General features: G+C 46.9%; 1 protein-coding gene across 1 annotated transcript; it reads right to left on the minus strand.

The window, feature by feature from the left end:
• Positions 1–1,194: 1,194 nt before the first annotated feature.
• LOC122027635 (receptor-like protein kinase 7) lies at positions 1,195–4,524 on the minus strand. The gene is made up of 2 exons (XM_042586632.1): positions 1,820–4,524; positions 1,195–1,730 (listed from the first exon to the last, which is right to left on the minus strand). Exons 1-2 carry the CDS (start codon positions 4,434–4,436, stop codon positions 1,420–1,422), a joined length of 2,928 nt encoding a protein of 975 aa, XP_042442566.1. The 5' UTR covers positions 4,437–4,524; the 3' UTR covers positions 1,195–1,419.
• Between the last annotated feature and the right edge of the window lie 16,580 nt (positions 4,525–21,104).

Here is a 21,104-nt window from a genome sequence, read left to right on the forward strand (position 1 = left end):
GTGTCTAAGAAAATGATGCAAAATGCAAAGAACATATATCCACACAACATACCAACCACAAAAGAAGCCTACTATTACAGAATTATCTTTGAAAGGTTCTTCCCACAGGTATAGAATTGTACTACAAATCCAATTATGGACTCTCCTAACTATTGTCATGAGCATTGTCGAGATGTTGAATCCATTTATATGTGCAAAACTCTGCACGGTTGACTGTGCTTGGGGGTCCTAGTATGGATTGAGCAGAGTTAGCTCATTCCATATCAGGCCCACGTTGGGCCTGATATGGAATCATATCAGGCCCAACGTGGGCCTGATATGAGTCCATATCAGGCCCAAAGTGACCTTTTTTTGCCGATTTCTTTAAAAAAATAATGAACACCATATTTGAAATCCTTGCAACATCAGAAATCCATAGGAACTGAAATGGGTCCAATCGGAGCTCTCTAGGTCCATTAGTGGGTTTCGGTTAAAACCCACTGATGGACCTAGAGAGCTCTGATTGGACTCATTTCAGTTCCTATGGATTTCTGATGTTGCAAAGATTTCAAATATGGTGTCCATTATTTTTTATTCCTTCTTCAAATGTATTAAAATGTTATTAAAAGATTCGGGGACTAATGTTATTCATATTTTTTTTCTATGTCGATAAAAAAAAACGAAGAGAGAGAAAAAAATAGTGGAGAAAAGCGGTAGAAAAAGTTAAATTATCATGAGGGTAAAATAGGAAATGCATTTAAAAATATGCGTGTTTTGGTAAATGTTAAAGTAACGTGCGCCTTTTGGTAAATTCAGATATTTACATGCGCCCTTTGATAAATTGCCGAAGAAAATACTATTGATTAAACTTTGTAAAATTTAATTATAAATTTATTTCTTAATTTTTTATTATATTTATTAACTTTTATAAATTTAATTAATAATAATATTATAAGCTATCTCAATTAGGATTGAGCACGAACCAATTAACTTTTTAATAAAAATTGAATAAATTAAATTAATAAAATATCGACTAATTCTATCAAATAAAAAAAATTATCATACAATCGACTCAATTAGTAATTTTAAACTCTACAATTTACTGTTAATATTGGTTTCATTAAATTCGAACTTTTAAAATTAAGACCATATCAAATACCCAAAATAATAAATATTTTTTAAAATTTAAATTTCTGAAGTAATCAATTCAATCGGTTAAGACTTGTAATCTCGATAAAGTTTTTAATAAATAAACTCAATAAACTTGCACAGCTAAATTTAATTCGGTTCCACTTGTTTAGGCCTGAATTATTTATTGAGCCCATTGGGCATATTGGGCCATCAAAATAAATACATCTAATTGACCCATTTAAATTATCCGGATTCTTTTAGCCACTGAGGCCTGAACCATCATTCTCCGCCGGCGGCGACAACTGGCACTCAGGCGCCAATTGTCTCCTCCAGAATCTGAACTACCGTCCTCATCGATGGCCGCATGGCCGGAAGCCTCGCCGTGCACAGCACTGCAACCCTCAGCATCTTGACGGCCGCTTCCCTCGCCCACTCCGGCCTTATTCTGCTGTCCACCGCGCTCTCCGGCGCCGCGTGCCTCGTTGACACCCAGTGGACGATGTCCTTTGCCTCGCCGTACTCCGCCTCGATCGGCTGCCGGCCTGTCACCAGCTCCATCAGCACCACGCCGAAGCTGTACACGTCGCTCTTCTCATTCACCTTCCATGTGTACGCGTACTCTGCAACTCAAACCAGAATCTTCAGAAGAAAGAACAGAGCTAGATCAATTAGATTGATTGAGAAATAGAGTGAAGTAGATCATTTTCACCTGGAGCGATGTAGCCGTGAGTACCGGCGATGATAGGAGCAGAGCAAACTTCCCCTGCTGCTCCGGCCACCGCAGCGGAGCACAGGATCTTGGCGAGGCCGAAGTCGGCGATGCGGGGCTTGAGACACTCGTCGAGGAGGATATTGCTGGATTTGACATCTCGGTGAAGTATAGGGCGGTCCCAACCGTGGTGGAGATACTCCAGCCCTCGCGCCGCTCCCAGCGCAACCTGACACCTCTCATCCCACCCCAGCTCTGCCGCCTTCTCCGGCGGCTCCGTTGCCGGTCCATGGAGCTTGTCCCAGAGGCTCCCGTTGGGCAGGTGCTCGTATACCAGCAGGCTCCACTCCTCGCTCGTGATGCTGCAGTAGAGCTTCACCACATTGACGTGGCGCACTTCGCTCAGCGTCCGCACCTCCGCCTCGAACTCCCTAGCCGCCTCCGGCCGCCTCCGTCTCCTCCCTAGCATCGCTGCGGTGCTCCGCTCCTTGCCGTCTCCCCTGTTCCTGTCGCACAATATCTGCTTCACCGCGACCACCTCTCCGTTCGTCAGCTTCACCCGGTATACCTCGCCGGAGCTGCCCTTTCCGACGAGGTTCTCTGGCTTGATCCCCTCCACAATCTCCTTCTGGTCGAAGGTCACAACATGGAACGGTTTCATGTCCCACGACAAGTTCTTCGCGAATTCGGGGTCACATGAGGAATTCTTCTGCTGGTTCCTTAACATAATGTAGAGACCGAGGCCGGCGAGGAAGACGGCGGTGACCGAGAGTATGCAGGTGAGGGGGGTGCGCAACTTGCTGGCGGAACCTCTCGCGAAGGCGGAGCAACGTCTGACCGAACGGAGATTCTCGGCGCTGCTGCTGTCGACGCAGAGGCCCGGATTCCCCAAGAAGCTGCCGCTATAGGCCGAGATGGCAAGCTCCGCCGGAATGTCGCCGGTGAGGCTATTGTTAGAAAGGTTGAGGGAGGAGAGCTTTAGAGTTGCAAGGTTAGCGGGGATTTCGCCGGAGATCTGGTTGTTGGACAAATCCAGTGAGTTGAGCCTCATCAACTCGCCTAGGCTGGACGGGATCTGGCCGGAGAGCTTGTTCCCGGCGAGGTTCAATGCGCTTAACGCAACGCACGAGCCGAGCTCTTCTGGAATCTCGCCGGAGAATACGTTGTTCTGCAGATAAAGACTCACGAGGTTCTGCAACCGTTCGATTCTTACCGGAATATTGCCGGAGAAGTTGTTATTATACAACTCCACGTTGACTATCGCCGTAGCGTCACCAATCTCCGGAGGAATACTGCCGGAGAACCGGTTGTCGGAAATAAACAGCTGGTTCAGTGATTTGGCTGCCCCGATCCCGGCGTCAATCGTGCCTTCGAATTGGTTGATAGCGAGATCGATGACGTTCAAGTTCGGCAAGCTCCAAAGCCCGGCGGGAACCTGGCCGGAGAGAGAATTGTTACTGACCCTGAAGCGAATCAGAGATGAGCAATTGGCGTAGCTCGCCGGGATCTCCCCGGTAAACTTGTTCTCCAGCATCAGAAGCCTCTGCATGCTTCCCTTCCGGCACATCTCCGGCGGGATCGGACCAGTGAAGAAGTTCGTCGACACGTCGATGTAATTGAACTCTGACCAACTCCCGAGCATCAAAGGCAGCGTCCCACTTAACCTGTTCGAGTACAGAGATAAGTTGGTGAGAAAACGGAAGTCACCAAACTCCGGCGGCACCTCGCCGGAGAGATCGTTTTCGAAGAGTTGCAACGAGACGAGGCTTGTCAAGCCCCGGAGTTCCGAGAGGTCGCCCTCCAATCTGTTCATGGACGCATCGAAAAAGGCCAACTTTGAGAGGTTTCCGAACCCGGTCGGGATACGGCCCTCGAGCGAATTGTTATAAAGCTCGAGCTGCCGTAAATTCGAGAGCTTGGTAATCTCCGGCGGGATCAAGCCGGTGAGGAAGCTGTCAGCTATCTCGAGGTTGATGAGCCTCGTCAGGTTGCCAATCGCCGGCGGGATTTTCCCATGGATGTTGCAGTGCGAGAGATAAAGACAATTGAGCTTGGTCAAATTCAGCACCACGTCGGGGAACATACTAGGATCGAACGAGTTGTCGCCGACGTTGAGGGCCTCCAACTCGCTCATTCCAGCGAGGGAGCTCCAAGGGAAGGCGCCGGAGAAGCCATTGCTGGTAAAGTTCAAAACTCGGAGCTCGTCAAGCGGCGAAAGGTCTGGAACTGCACCGGACAGGCCATTGAACGCCAGGTCAAGGATCTGGAGGCCGGTGCAGTTGCGAAGGTCGTCGGAGACACCACCGGAAAGGTAATTAGACCCGAGGGAGAGCGCGGACAGGGAGCCGAGGCGGCAGAGGAGGTCAAACCGGATTCCGCCGGAGAGTCCGGAGGCGGTGAGGTTGATTTGGGAGACAGAGCCAGCGGAGTCACAGTGGATTCCAGCAAAGCCGCCGCAGACTGGGTTGTTGGCGTTCCATGACGGGAAGACGGTCTCATTGGCGCTGTTAAACGAGGATTTAAACCGGAGTAGAATTTCAAGCTCCTCCGCCGGAGTGGAAGCTCCTCCGGCGGCAAAGACGGCGAAGTGAAGGAGGAAGAGAAAGAGGAGGCGCATGGTGTGAGATCGCCGCCGACGCTACGTTTCGGAGCGAAAGGAATCAAGAGAGTGACATAGTAGCAGTGATGACTTCCGGGAAGGAGGAGGGTGATTAATTTGGCGTTCGCGTCGACTACTTTTCGGGGATTTTGTCGCCGTGTGAAACTTCGTGGCCGCCGCGTTTGACTCCCGGAATCGTCGTGTCCGGCTAGTCGTCGGTCGGTAGATGCCACGTCAGACACTGATGCAGTCCAGCAGAAAAGATGGAAACCGAACAGAATTACATTATTAGTCAACTAGAATTTTTCCACGTTTTTTTCTCTATTTTTCCCCCATAAATTCAATGCCCATCTGCCTCAAGTCAAATGAGTTGACTGGTTTTTTCCTCACACTTTCGTTGCTCAACTACCAATTTACCTTTTTTGTTTTCTTCACCACCAAATTCAAATCCATCTAGAGACACAATGATGGAAATGGTTGTTAACGTGGGATTGGTAAGATTGATTGAGCAACACAAACCCATATAAAAAATAATGACAAAAATATTTTTTTTTTTGAAAAAAAAGGATTATTCCTGTTATTGTGCAATGAAGCCGGAGCAAGTAATGGTGGAGTGTTCAAAAACATTGTGCACAATGTGTTAGGGCCCATGATCTTGTTTGTTTGGACAAGATTGCAGGGATTGTGTCTTTGTTTTGTTTGATGTATAGCTTGACGGCATGGCGCGTGGGGTTTGTGTGTTGGACAACTGTTTGTTTGCGTCGATAAATGATTATTCAGTTTTAATTTTGGGACCAAAAATATATATGAATCTCTTTTATTGAGATTCTTTCAATGAATTATTATAATTTAACCTAAGTCTTCTACTTGATTAGACAAACGTTTTATTTTTACTTGTATGTTGAAAATGCGAATAAAAATAGATTTAAAAAATTATAAGGCAAATAAGTTAACTTATATTGAATTATACGATTAAAATAATATTTCCACATGTGCGCCCAAATTAAAGGGGGACAAATTCATGATCCAATTTGCACTAAAAGTAGGTGACTTATGTGTCAGTGTGACCTACGTCCATCTAATGCCGTATTGATCAAGATAAAAATTGTCTATATAATGTAACTCATATTTGGACCCAAGTGATAATAATAATAATAACCATCATTAAACATATCCATGACTAACTATTAATTGCACTTAATCATGATAGAAAATATGTGATAATAGATTGTGAATCATTAATAGTTATATGACTAGCTCGTAAAAAGTTGAGCCTCCAATTTTAAATTCCTAATTTATCAACTAGAAGACTTAACCATTCTATCCCCGGAGCTATATAACTAACTGGTAGTGATTATTAATTGTGGTTACATGATTAATAGTGACCATTAATCCTTGTAGCAGAGGATTAATGTTCACCATTAATCCTCCTTATATGGCTAGTAGTGATGGAAAGTGATCCGATGGTGAAGGAGGAGGCCCGACCGTACAGGGGGGAATAACACGTGGAAGTCAAAGTCAAGAGGGTCAGTCCGATGGTCTTGCCAAGCGGGAAGGTCACCTCGTCGATCGGCCGCGATAGTGCCCAGGCCGGTGCGAAAACAGCTCGATCACAGGTTGGGTTTCCGATGCTCAGGTGTTCTCATATTAAAGAGTCGATGCACCGAGCGGCATGTCCGCTCGGCCGAGCTACTGAACAACTAAGGTTGAATGCCCGTCCGAATATGCGACCGAGTGGTTCTCCCGCTCGGCCTAGTAACGGACAAGAGAGAAGAGGACAAAATGGGCAGCTGGCGATATCCTTCTCGAAACATGCGCGCGCCGACAGACGGCATGGTCGGCGACCAGACCGGACAGAAGAGCGTACGATGGAAGTTTCCACTGTCATGTCGGAAGATATGCTCGGACGGTTGCAGTATGGCGTCAGACACACTTTTCCGATACGTCCATTTTGAGGTATGCTTTGGGAAGCGTGCAAGCCTCGACGGGCGTGCACGCCCCCCGACGGGGATCCTATATAAGTGCTCCTAGACTTCAACGAAGGTATGCGATATTCTTCACTGTAGCTACAGTCTCCTTACTCTGTTTCTACTTCATCTCGTCATTGCCTGACTTGAGCGTTGGAGGATCGTCGCCGGGAATCCCTTCCCGGCTCGGCTTTGCTGCAGGTTTGCCAGAGGTACACGCCATCTTGGAAGTCATCCGAAGATAGTATAGAGCGTCACGTCCCCAGCGTCCGTCAACTCGACTCTCGGACAGGATCAAATTGGCGCCGTCTGTGGGAACACACCTGAATCTGAGAGGCGAAGATAGAAGGAGCTGGACGACCGCACACCGTGATGCTCTCTCAAGAGGAGCTCGAAACCCTTATCGAGGTGAGAATAGCAAAAATCATGGAGCAGCAGCAAGAAAAAGCGTTAGCCGAGCGGATGGAGCAGCAAGCGACCTCAGCATCAGACGGTCGAGCGGCGCAAGAAGATCAACCGGAACAGTACTCCACTTGGGCACAGAATAAAGGGCAGACCGGCACACCAGGAGATCCGTCGCTCGCCCCCATTCCGTTCCATCGGGCCCTGTTCCAAACTCCGTCTGAGCTAGCTCAAGCCAACCGAGGATCATCTGATGAAGCACCCGCCCAGGATGTCAAAAAGGGTAAGGCGCCTCAGACTGGGTCATCTCCCGAGCGGATCAATCGCCAATTCTCCGAGGCGATCTTACAGGACCCGCTCCCGAAGCATAACGCCCCACTGGCGATCGGGGAGTATAGCGGCGTAACCGATCCTGATGACCACCTCGATAAATTCGACAATGCCGCTACCCTCCACCAATATACTGACGGAGTCAAGTGTCGAATCTTCCTTACTACGCTGTCCGGTTCGGCTCAACGTGGGTTCCGGAGACTGCCGGACGGATCAATTCGGACCTTTAAAGACTTTCGAACGGCATTCCTCCACCACTTCGCCAGCAGTCGACACTATCAGAAGACCAATGTCAGCCTGTTTTCTATGAAACAAGGGTCGAGAGAAACTCTCCGAGCGTACATCCAGCGCTTCAACCAAGCGGCGATGGACATCCCCACGGTCTCATCCGAGACAATGATGCATGCCTTCACTCAGGGCCTAGTCGAGGAGGATTTCTTCCGTTTACTCATCAGAAAACCACCTCGCGACTACGATCATATGCTGAAGAAGGCCAGCGAATATATCAATGTAGAGGAAGCTCAGGCGGCTAGGAAGAAAGAAACACCGTCCGAGCCTCTGTCTTCAGCCGAGCTGCATCCGATGGTCAGCCATCAGCCACCAAGAGGACCCCGCGTTGAGGGAATGCGCTCTCATCAGGAATTTACAAGGCCGCACACTGTCCAACATGTGGCAGTCGATCGGCCCAAGCAAAAAGGAAAGGTATGGACTCCCATGTTTTGTTCGCTTCACCAGTCAGCAACTCACAACACCCGTGATTGTCGGAGTCTCGACCCGATTGCTCACCCCGGCGCCGAGAAGCTATCGACGCCGATCACCTTCGCCCGATCGACGCCATCTACACCAGAGTACCGAGCAACGGGTGACTAGGGAGTCCCCCGAACGACAACATCATCATCAGCCGAGGGTTAATCCCGGACTCTCGCGGGAGCGAATGAAACCGTTTGCTCAGGAGGAAGAAAACAAGAGCAACACTGCTCGGGGTGAGATCAACATCATTGTTGGTGGACCAACAGGCGGTGACTCAAACCGGGCCAGAAAGTCGCACGCTCGATAGCTAAGGATCCATGCAGTAGGCTAGAGTCGGGAGCGAGCACATGGCCCCGAGATTAGCTTCGGGCCCATAGACCTAGAAGGAGTTGAAGTGCCGCACGAAGACACTCATCATCCGAGCGGTAATAGCAAATTATACTATTCATCGCATATTCATTGATACAGGTAGCTCGGTTAACATTATTTTCAAGAAGGCGTTCGATCAATTGTAAATCAACCAGGTTGAACTGCTGCCCATGACAACCCCGCTATATGAATTTACTGGCAATGAGGTTCTGCCGGTCGGGTAAACTAGGTTGGCCATCTTGCTAGGAGAGGAGCCGCTTCGAAGGATGTGGACCACTAACTTCATCGTGGTCGATGCCCCTTCCGCCTACAACGTGATACTGGGATGACCGACTCTCAACGAGTTCCGGGCGGTCGTCTCAACTTTCTGTTAGAAGATCAAATTTCCCGTGGAGGACAAGGTGGGAGAAGTCCGCGGAGATCAGCTGGGCACCCGGTGATGTTATATTGAGATGATTCGAGCTGAATCAAAGTCCGCTCGAAAGGCGCCACGCCTCGAGGTAAACACCATAATCGAAAACCCTCCCACCTTAGTTTATAAAGAAAAGCAGGAGGTGCAGATCCGGGATGGCCGACCGGAGGCCACCACATTCATTGCATCAGACCTGGAAGCGGGCCCGAAGGAGGAGCTGATCAGGTGCCTACAGCGCAACCACGACATCTTCGCGTGGCTAACGCACGAGCTACCAGGCATCTCGCCGATCGTCGCACAGCACGAGCTCCATGTCTGGCGCAGACGCTTGGCCTGTCAAGCAGAGGAAGCGGGACTTCAGTGCGGAGCAGAACGTCATAATCCGAGCGGAAGTCAAAAAACTCCTGGAGGTCGGCCACGTACGGGAGGTGCAATTCTCAAGCTGGCTCGCGAATGTGGTGTTGGTCTCCAAGCCAGGCAATAAATGGAGGGTCTGCATCGACTTCCGGGATCTGAATAAGGCGTGCCCAAAAGACTTTTACCCTCTACCCCGAATTGACCAGATTATAGACTCGACCGCTGGATGCGAGCTGATAAGCATGCTGGATGCCTATCAGGGTTACCACCAAGTGCCGCTCACCCGGAAAGACCAGGAGAAAGTGAGCTTCATTAGGGCAGATGACACCTACAACGTAATGCTGTTCGGACTGAAGAACGTCGGTGCCACATACCAGCGACTCATGAACAAGGTGTTTTGGAAGCAGATCGGGTGAAACCTAGAGATATATGTTGATGGCATACTTATTAAATCAATTCGAGCGGCCAACCTTTGTGCAGATATAGAGGAAACCTTCCAGATGCTGAGGACATATGGAGTCAAGCTAAATCCCTAGAAGTGTCTGTTCAGAGCAAAGAGCGGTTGCTTTTCTGGGGTACATTGTTACCGAGCGGGGCATAGAGGCAAATCCCAGCAAAGTGAAAGCGTTGCAAGACATGCCGTCTCCCCGAAACTTGAGGGAAGTGCAACGCCTTACCGGTCGGATAACGGCCTTGTCGCGGTTCATCTCCAAGATGACCAATCGAAGCTTGCCTTTCTTCAAAATTCTGCGCAAGCCACCAAATTCCAGTGGGACGGAGAATACGACCAGGCGTTTGAGGAATTAAAGGTTTATCTAAACTCTTTGCCTATATTAGCTAAGCCCAATACCGGCGAGTCGCTCCGCATCTACTTATCCTCGACCGAGCATGCTGTAGGCTCAGCGTTAGTGCGACAGGACGGCGAAGAACAGCCCGTGTATTTTCTGAGTTACATTCTAAAGGATGTTGAGTCTCACTATACTAGTCTCAAAATGCTTGCCTTTGCGCTAGTCCTCGCCGTGCAGAGGCTTCGACCTTATTTCCTCGCCACACGATAATCGTCATGACAAATAGCCCTTTGGGGAGAGTTTTCCTCAACCCGAAAGCATCCGGACGGTTGATCAAGTGGACAACTGAGCTCAGTGAATTCGATATCCAGTATCAGCCCTGCACGGCAATTAAGGTGCAATCCTTGGCAGATTTCGTCACCAAAGTGCATAATCTCGAGCCCGAATCTTTATGGAAAGTATATGTGGACGGGTCCTCCACTCGGCTCGGGAGCGGTATTGATATTTTATTGATTTCTCCCCAGGAAGAGTGGGTGCAGCTGTCCGTCTGGCTGGATTATCGGGCAACCAATAATAAAGCAGAATATGAAGCCCTCATCGCTGGATTGTAGGCTGCTCAGCACGTAGGAGCAAGCTGGGTGATGATCTACTCGGATTCTCAGCTTGCTGCTCAACAACTCTCAGGAGTTTTCGAGATAAACAATGCAAGACTCAAGCTCTATGCGGAGGCCTTCGAAAAGCTCAAGGCCAACTTCAGTGAGGTGGTCATACAAAAGATCCCCCGAATGGAAAACCAGCTGGCGGATGAGTTGGCTAAGCTTGTAAGTTCGATATCTCTGATCGTCATACAATAACCAATTGAGCAGGTGTCATTAGTGGCTCGAATTGACGAGATGGAGGGCCTCACGTTCCCGAACGACTAGAGGACAACCATAGTGGAAATTTTACGATCGGGAACTACGTCGCCCGGTCGGAAAGAGGCCCAGTTGATAAGGAAGAAAGCGGGTCGGTTCACCCTTATCGGGGATCAGTTCTACAAAAAAGCTTTTTCTCGTCCATTACTAAAGTGCGTCAACTCGGAAGACGCGGAGTATATACTAAAGGAAGTGCATCAAGAATCTTGCGGAGGACACCCGGGCGGTCGCTCGTTGGCGAGAAAGATTATGCTGGCCGGGTACTTTTAGCCGACTCTGCAGGAAGATGCTGCTTGAACCGTCACTACCTACCTGTCCTGTCAAAGATATCATAACTTCTCCCATCGGCCAACGGAGGAAATAAAGGCGTCCACAGTGTCATGTCCATTCGACCAGTGGGGCATGGATATTGTGGGACCTTTCCCTATGACGACCGGGCAGCGAAAGTTTTTACTCGTGGCGGTGGACTATTTCTCCAAATAAGTCGAGGTCGAGCCATTGGCTAAGATAACCGAGCAGATGGTCAAGAAGTTCATCTGACAGCACATAATATGTCGGTTCGACATTCCACGTCAGCTCGTGTCCAACAATGGGCGACAGTTCGTCGGGCAGCAGCTCCGAGAATGGTGCGAGGGGTACGACATTCAGCAGCACTTCACCTCCATGGCCTATCTGCAAAGCAACGGGCAGGTCGAAGTCGCCAATCAGGAGATCTTTAGGATTCTTCGAGTTCGGCTCGACCATGTCGAAGGTAGCTGGGTAGATGAGCTCCCAGGCGTATTGTGGGCGATCCGCACTACCCCTAAGAAGGGAACGGGGGTCACACCCTTTCACTTGGTGTACGGAGGGGAAGTTGTCGTTCCCGTGGAGGTCGAAGTAGAATCTGATCGAGTGCAACAGTACGATGCGAGTAATGTCGAACGGAGGCAACTGGAGTTGGACTTGATAGACGAGGTGTGAGCCAAAGCAGTCGTCCGCCTAATGGCGTACCGGCAGAGAATGAAGCAGAATTACAGCAGGCGAGTGATTCCCAGGGCATTCCAGGTCGGCAACTTTGTATGGAAGAAGGTGAAGCCGGTCGACGATGTGAGCAAACTGGAGGCTCCCTGGGCTGGGCCCTTCAAGGTCATCGAGAAGCTCCGATCGGGCGTCTACTACCTGAAAGATGAAGACGGACGACAACTAGAACGACCATGGAGCGCTATCCATCTCCAGCCGTACCGGGCTGGGTGAAAGGTGCGCCAATGTAATCAGTTATGTGTATTTCCGTTCTTCGATACCCTTTGACTGCATGAATGAAATCATGAAACACAAGGCTATAACAAGTTCGCACCGAACGGCTACGCTCCATCAAACCGTTGAGTGGCGACGTTAAACTCTAGAGTCGAACCGGCGACTATAAACCCCCGGCCTGAGGACTGTCGAGCGGCGACGTTAAACTCTAGAGTCGAACCGGCGACTATAAACCCCTCAGCCTAAAGACCGTCGAGCGACGACGTTAAACTCTAGAGTCGAACCGGCGACTATAAACCCCCCTGTCTGAAGACCGTCAAGCGGCGACGTTAAACTCTAGAGTCGAACCGGCGACTATAAACCACCCGGCCTGAAGACCTTCGAGCGGCGACGTTAAACTCTAGAGTCGAACCGGCGACTATAAACCCCCTGGCCTGAAGACCGTCGAGCGGCGACGTTAAACTCTAGAGTCGAACCGACGACTTTAAACCCCCCGGCCTGAAGACCGTCGAGCGGTGACGTTAAACTCTAGAGTCGAGCTGGCGACTTTAAACCCCCCCGGTTTGAAGACCGTCGAGCGACGACGTTAAACTCTAGAGTCAAATTGACGACTTTAAACCCCTCGGCCTGAAGATCGTCGAGCGGCGACATTAAACTCTAGGATCGGACCGACAACCATAAATCCCCCGGCCCGAAGACCGTCGAGTGGTGACATTAGACGCCATAGTCGTATATAATTGTCGACATCGCCTCGGAGATTAAAAGAGGAGGCTCTCATGAATTCAGTGGCGATCAAGGGAGCAGATAGCTCTCACGAATATAACCACGATATAACAAGCAAACAATGAAAGGCCAAAAAAGTTCATTAATCAAAATAGGCCAAACGGCAAGTACATGCAGTGAAATAGGCCGAACGACCAGTACACATCCACGACTTCACTCTAGATAAGCAAAGATCTCATCTGGAATCGTGGTAAGAAGCTCGGCATGGTCATGGACAGCGATGGTGAAATCCTTAGGAAGCTGGCCCTTTGTCTTCGGATACTCATCCATGGCAGTGATGGCCAGCTCGAACGCGTGGACGAGCTGAGCGCAGGCTTTCTCTACAAATTTCTCTGAACGGATGTAGTTCTGCTGCATGACAGCGAATCGGCTAGGGCTCGGCCTCCTGATATTCTTTGAGGGCGGTTCGGGAGGCCTCAAGTGCATCCTGAAGGGTCTTCAGGTCGTCCTGGAGAGCGATCACCTCCGCTGAGCGACCCACTTTCTCGTCGGTGAGCAGATCAGTTAACTCCTTGACCTTCTGCTTGAGCGCTTGGGCCTTGACATTCTTTGCCTCCAGGTCGGTGATGGCCCTATTCTTTCTGGTGTTGGCCTGCTCGATCTTTCTGTCATAGGTCTTAACCTCGGTCTGGAGCCGATCCACCATAGTTTGCAGGCCGGAGGATTTGTACTGCTCGGCCTCCAGCAGTCTCTTGGTCTTGTCGAGCTCTGCCTTTAGCACGGCATAAGGGGGGCCTTGAAGGGGAGCCCCACCAGAGACCTTGAGCTTTTTGAACTCCTCTTCTAGGAGCATCAGGCGGTTGCTTACCGTAATGCTTTCCACCCAATACTGCAACCAGATTGGAAGGGAAAGGGTCAGTGCCGAATCGAAAGGGAAAGGAGCAGGTTATAATAACAGTTACCTCGGTGGCCTGTTGTATGTGGTTGTTGCCGAGCAGCCCCGGGGGCATTAGAGCCACGCACGCTCGAGCGTCCTCCCAAACTTTCGCGAGGGGTCCCCGGATGGTTATTTGGTGTTCAGGGCTCGCCGGCTATTCGGCCGCTTGTAGATATTCCTCTGTCGGTAGGTGAAGTAAGGCCTTGATAGTCCTGCGCCGGCCCGGGGTAGACTGAGTAGACGCTGAAGGGGCAGAGGACTAGCCGACCGGATTGGAATGGATGAGGGATCGCCTGATCATCCGTCAAGCAGGAGGAAGTGAGCTGAGGGGTTGAGTAGCGATGGGGTCGGAAGGCCAATCACCTTGAGATGGGGTCCGGTCGGAAGATAGCGTTTCCACAGTCGTCGGAGCCAATGGAGGAGGATCGCCCATCTGCTCGGACACGTGTACAGCTGAGGTGGCCGAGCGGGTAGGTGTGCCCGTTCGGCGGCGTTTGCGTCCAACCAGCAGAAGTTCGTCATCGGAAGACCCGGCTTCCTCGAGCCGAGTGGCCGGTTTAGTACCTGACGGAGCAGTCTCTCCTGCTGCATCGGTAGTGACGGTTCGAGCGGCAGACGCGTCGCCCGCTGTCTGCACCTCTTCGCTCTCGCCTTCATGAGAGCTGACCGGGGCGATGCCGAGTCTCTCCACCTCCTGCGCTGCGGCCACCTCTATCTCAGCAGCCTTACGTTTTAGCATGCCGAGTGCCACCGATTTCATCATGGTCGCAGCTGCAAGAAAGAGAAAGGAAATCAGTTAGACCCAAAGAAAAGGAGAGAAAGTTATTCCTTACCAGGGCCGTTCGGAAGCCGCGTTCGGATCGGGCTTAAGCCAAATAGATACAACATCCCTTCAGACAGTAGCTTGTGGATGTCCAGCTTCAGCCCGGCCAACAGGTTAGCCGCGTGTAGAAAAGCGGGCTTGGTCCTATACCTTTTTAGGTCGGAGGGACGTGGTAGAGCAGTTTTCCATTGGGTTCGGAAAGGTGGCAGCTCGAGAAGACTCAAAAAGAAAAAATAATCTTTCCAGTGCTTGTTGGAGGTAGACATCTTATCAAAGAAAACCAAGCCGATCCGAGATTGGAACAAGAAGGTGTCTATCTCGGACTGCTTGGGATAGTAAAAAGAATGAAAAATATGAGGCTTGAGGGGAATGTTGTCCACTCGGAAGAGCACAACTACGCCACACAGCAGCCTAAAGGAGTTGGGCACAAGCTGGCCGAGCGGAATACGAAAGTAGTTACATACTTCTATGATGAATGGGTGGATGAGAAACCTAAGGCCAGCTACGAATTGGTCGCGGAAGAAAGTGACAGTGCCGACCGGCGGGTCATGGGGGCGATCGGACGGCTCGGCCAAGGTAATCTTGTGGTCGGCAAGGATATCATAAGCATTAATCAAATTAGAGGCATCTCCCGAGTCGAACCGACTCTCCATGGTTTGGTACCAAAGGCTAGGAGAGGGGTTGGAAGAACTAGCCATGATCGGAAAAGGAAAACACAAAAGGTTCGTCGAAAAGATTGACGGAAAGAGCAGCGAGAGAGACGATGCCAAGGAAAGAAAAGGGAAGCAAATGCGAAAACAAGAGAGGATCAGAGAGCTTACAAAAGGATACCTAGGAGAGAAAGGTAGAAGATCGCCGGAACGCTGGAGGCCGAAGAAGTCGATGAAGCACGCGAAGGCAGCAACGATGGAACAGAAGTCGGCGACGGTAACGATTGGGCTCGGTCAACCCTAGCCGCCCGATCTAGGTCGCGAAGATCGAAGTCGGCATCTGGCCGTCGAATTCAAACCGCTGCGTGTCCCATTGGCGTCGACGCCCCTGTCGCACGATGACGTCGACAGCTCCACGTGGCACTAGGTTACAGGGCATCATTTAATGAACTCCATTGTGCCGGCATGGTCGCGTGCTCGACCTTAATGGCAAGGATTTGCACGAATTCTGAGGAGATCCTACAGACGTCAGCATTAATCGCCCTCGGGTCGGCAAGGTAATCAGCGGCAAGCAAAACTTTCTAAGGTTTAGCAGGTGGGCCGCCGAGCGATTGCATGGCACCCTCACAGTGCTCGAGCGGAGAAGCACTCACATCAGTGGCTGAGCGCCCGTTACACCACCAAACTAATAGTCCAGTTAGTCGGACTTTCAACCTACTTCGACTAGACTTGAGGGGAAGGCACGTGATCCGGTGGTGAAGGAGGGGGCCTGACCGTACAGGGGTCAATAACACGTGGAAGTCAAAGTCAAGAGGGTCAGCCTGATGGTCTTGCCAAGCGGGGAGGTCACCTCGCCGATCGGCCGTGATAGTGCCCAGGCCGACGCGAAGACAGATCAATCGCAGGTCAGGTTTCCGATGCTCAGGGGTTCTCGTATTAAAGAGCCGATGCGCCAAGCGGCATGTCCGCTCGGTCGAGCTACCGAACAACTAAGGCTGCATGCCCGTCTGAGTATGCGACCGAGCGACTCTCCCGCTTGGCCTAGTAACGGACAAGAGAGAAGAGGACAAAATGGACAGCTGGCGATATCCTTCTCGAGACATGCGTCGCCGATAGACGGCATAGTCGGCGACCAGACCGGACAGAAGAGCGTACGGTGGAAGTTTCCACTATCATGTCGGAAGATATGCTCAGACGGTTGCGGTATGGCGTCAGACACACTTTTCTGACACGCCCATTTTAAGGTATGCTTTGGGAAGCGTGCAAGACTCGACGGGCATGCACGCCCCCCCGGGTATCCTATATAAGGGCCCCTAGACTTCAACGGAGGTATGCGATATTCTTCACTATAGTTACAGTCTCGTTACTCTGTTTCTACTTCATCTCGTCGTTGCCTGACTTGAGCGTCGGAGGGTCGTCGCCGGAAACCCCTTCCCGGTTCGGCTTTGCTGCAAGTTCGCCGGAGGTACACGCCATCTTGGAAGTCATCCAAAGACAGTATAGAGCGCCACGTCCCCAGCGTCCGTCGACTCGACTCTCGGACAGGATCAGAATGCAATGACAATATATCAAATTAAATCAATGATGTATTTACTGGATTTAGTTATCATCTGCAATAAGGCAAAACGAAATTGAAATTGAAACAATGAAATGCTTACTTGAATCCAGTGCTAAAGCCATTTTAACCCTTGTCACCAAAGCAATTCTTGCAATACAAAAGTTTTTCTACGGGGAATGGGTAACAACTGGATCTTGGTCTCAATGGGAAATAATCTAAAGAAGAAGGGTCAACAATTCAACAGGATGTCCAAATGAATTTTGAGCTCTCCCTTTTTTTACCAAGCTCATCCGGCATGGATCATCCACATTTTGCATGGATCATCCACCATAAAACTCATTGATGTTAACAAACTTAATGAATCTATACATGCAATCTACATCCAATAAGCTAAACCCTCTTCATACTTCAAGCATTAGACCACTTAATTAGGGTTTAATTTCTTAATGGCAAAATAATTATGTGTGTTGTTAATCTTGTATTAGTTCACTAAATGGAAATTTAATCCTTCAATCTCCCACTTGGACTATACATGATATTATATATACCACATAATACATTAGTTGAGCTCAATATGACAAAATTTTAAGGGTAAATACCCCTTAAACAATTTGATTCATTAATTTAATTAATACAGGACTAAATAAATCAGAGTTACTATAACTATAACAAAATCCAACATTAACCAGAACATTAATTTAACTGACAACATATATCAAATGTATATGTGTAACATAAAAAATGACACGAAATGTGATTTGTTCATGCCCATTTTCAAGAGTCCTCCTTATGACTCAAACTGGACACAAATCATATTTATTGATACTTTATGTTAAATCACAGTGGTAAATCATGATTCAACCTTATGACTTAAAATAGAGTCGTACATCATATTTACAAATACCGTATTCAAAATCACAATAGTAAATTATGATGTATTTATGTCAAAGAGTCAAAACATTACACACATGTAAAAACTTAGTACATACAATAAGTCAAAATACATGTGTTCATTTAAATAGAGCATTACACTAAATACATATTCCTATCAAATGAGTACTTCATCAAAAGGAAGAACCCTCACATTCATCACATGCTGATGAAACACCTTAGGTGACAAACTCTTGGTGAACAGATCTATCAACATGGAATCTATCTTATATGCTCTATCATAATTTGACTATTTAGAACTCTTTCTTTAATTGCCAAATTTTTATGTTGATATATTTAGACTTCAACGAACTATAGTTATTCTTAGAATATAATTCTATAATTTTATTATCACAATTAATCCTCAATGACTTATGAATGTCGCCAATGATCTATAATCTTATGATGAGATTTTGCATCCATATCTTGTGGGTGGAAGTTCCGTAGCAGACTATAAATTATGCCTCCATTGTGGAAGTGATTATTAGTATTTGTTTGACACTTTTGCATAATATTGCCCTTCTCGTCAACATAAAGACATAACCTGAGGTGAACTTGATCTTGCTATCTAAGTATCCAACAAAATTAGAATTTGAATATCCGATAATTTTTAGATGACTCGATCTCTAATATGTGAGCATATAATCCTTAGTTCTTTGTAAATACCTTATTACCCTCTTTACAACTTTTTAATTTCTGGTCTAAGATTACTCAAATATCTACCTAACATTCCTACAATGTACATAAGATCCGGATATGTACATACTTGAGTATACATTAAACTCTCTACTTCTGATGCATAAGGAAATTGATGCATTTTCTTAATCTCAAGTTCATGGAATAGATATTACTGCAAGCTATATGTCTAAGAGAAAGGATGCATCACCAAGATTCTTCATTTCAAATTCACCTAATAGAAATGACTTGATCTCTAGCAATAGACTTTTATCATTGTTTGTCAATAATATATCATTCACATATAGAATAAGTATGGTAAACTTACTCTCACTAAACTTGATATACAAATATTGATCAACTTGATTCTCCTTAAAATCATATGAACAAACCACTTGATCAAACTTCTGGTACCACTGATGAGATGTCTGCTTTAACCCATAAATATACTTCCTTAATTTGCAAATTAGGTGTAGATAGTTTCCTCAATGTTTTTATTGAGAAATGAAGTCTTTACATCCATTTATTGGAACTCTCAGTCATAATAAGCTATAAGTGTAATGATTACCCTAAGAAAGTCTTTTATCGAAATCAACAAAAAAAAAGTCTCCTTGTAATCATTCCCCCTTCTGAGTGAATCCCTTGGCGACAAAGCACCCCTTATACTTTTCTATATTGTCATGTGAATCTAGTTTGGTTTTAAATATTCATTTACAATAAACAAGTTTCACTCCTTTAGGAAATTTGACAAGTTATCAAACATTATTGTCCATCATAAACTTCATCTCTTCCCCTATGACTTTGATATATTTTTCTAGATGAGGGTAGTATTTAACTTCTCGAAAGGATGTGAGACATCTTTCAACCCAATGTCAAACTCATACTCTTGAAAATATACATAATCACTAAACATAGTAGATCTCCTTTTCCTAATGGATCTCCTTAGTGATACTTGGTGGTAGGGAGTCATGCACAACCATAGGAGAAAATACCTCTATTTGAGCTGACACCCCCTCCATTTGAATTGGAGGTGATATGGGAATATCGTGGTCAACTATCTATTTTAGTTGTGCAACTTTAACTATATACAGAATAATAACCATTTCACTATCAACTGCATCAGTAATTACCATATTATGATCATCAATGGTCTTCTCAAATAATATTTTCCTAATTTTATCTCTCTCAACATTCTTAATGAGTTTGATATTATCCGTCTCAAAAAAGGACTCACTTGAGGGGTTGAAAAACTTAAAGCCTTTTGAGTTTTCAGAGTATCTTATAAAATAGCAACAAACAGTTCTTTAGTCTAATTTTCTTTTGTTAGACCCATAGGGTCTAGCGTTTGTTGGACAATACTAGACATGTAGATGCCTAATTACTAGGTGTTCTACTTGTCCACAACTCGTAAGGGATTTTCGTTACTATCTTACTAGGAACTCTATTGAGTAAGTAAATAATAATCTTAAATGTCTCACACCCACAAACACTTTAGTAAAGAAGAAAATGTCATCATACTTCTCACCATGTTTTTTAGGATCCGGTTTTCATCTCTTTGTTTTGTCATTTTATTGAGAAGACCCAAGCATAGTGTATTGCGTTATGATTCAGCACTCAACAAGGTATCCATAAATGACCTAGGGCGTTGATCACTTGACTTGTCAGATCTATAATTACTACCACAATCTAATCTGACAACCTTAATCTTCTTACCTAGCTAATTTTTAACTTCGATTTTGAAGGTTTTGAATATGTTCAGGAATTACAACTTCTTGTGAATAAAGTACAAGTACCTATATATGGAATAGTCATTTATGAAGTTGATAAAGTATGTTTGACCATTCTAGAAAGCTTTAAGGAATGATTTTTATATATTTGTATGTATCAGCTCTAAGATCTCATTATATCATCTTGAGCGCTTATTACTTTTGTTAGTTGGCTTACCCTAATTGCAGTTCTATCAGCGTCCCCCTCCCCTTTCCCTCCCTCTTCAAACTGTCGCCCCCCCCCCTCTCCGACTCTTTGAACCCCTTTCCGGTCCTCTTCTATCGGTGCTACCCCCCCTTCGGATCTTCAAACTGTTGCACCCCCTTTCCCTTCCTCTTCTACCACCCCTCCCTCTTCGAGCAGCTCTGTGTTACCCCTCTCTTCGAGCTCTGTCAGTAGCAAAGGCGTAGCACCCCCGTCCCTCTCCGAGCTCCTTCACTAACAGAGGCACAACACTCCATCCCTCTCCGAGCTTCTTCAACAATAGAGGCACATCATCCCCCTAGTGAATAAGTGGCAGAGGTCCCCTCTCTCGAGCACTATTAATTGTAGAACCCCAACATGGTTTGATACTATATTTCAATCACTAACTTGGGTTGGAGTCAATATCTTAATCTGCAAAAGCTTGAGGAAAAAATGAGTTTGTTCTTAAAAAGTTTGATATGTATATATAATCGACAATATAAACAAAAAGTTAGAAAATGGGAAAAATATGAATAAAATGCAATAGATGAATTTCAAATGATATTATATTCTTCTTAAAATCTTGGAATTTTTTAATAAAGTATACTTGTACATTTTGATTTATTTATACTATTTTGTAGGAAAATATAGGCAAGAGGCATATCGGGAGTGGACTCTAACGCTTCATCTAATATATCACAATATTTTCATCATAAAGAGACAATTGATGATGCCAAAAATGATAAAAAAAAAAAAAAGAGGACAGGTCCATCAAAATTAAATTTATCTAGTGGTCATCAAAAGTCTAAAGAGCTAGAGCGTAATGAGTTTGAAAACTAATTGAAGTTAATTATGTGAAGTACGCTTCTTTTCTAGGTTGCATGGTAAAGGAATTTGTACCATATACATTAGATAGGT

This window comes from Zingiber officinale, chromosome 1A, assembly GCF_018446385.1.
Source record: "Zingiber officinale cultivar Zhangliang chromosome 1A, Zo_v1.1, whole genome shotgun sequence".
In the NCBI taxonomy this organism is placed as follows: Eukaryota; Viridiplantae; Streptophyta; class Magnoliopsida; order Zingiberales; family Zingiberaceae; genus Zingiber; species Zingiber officinale.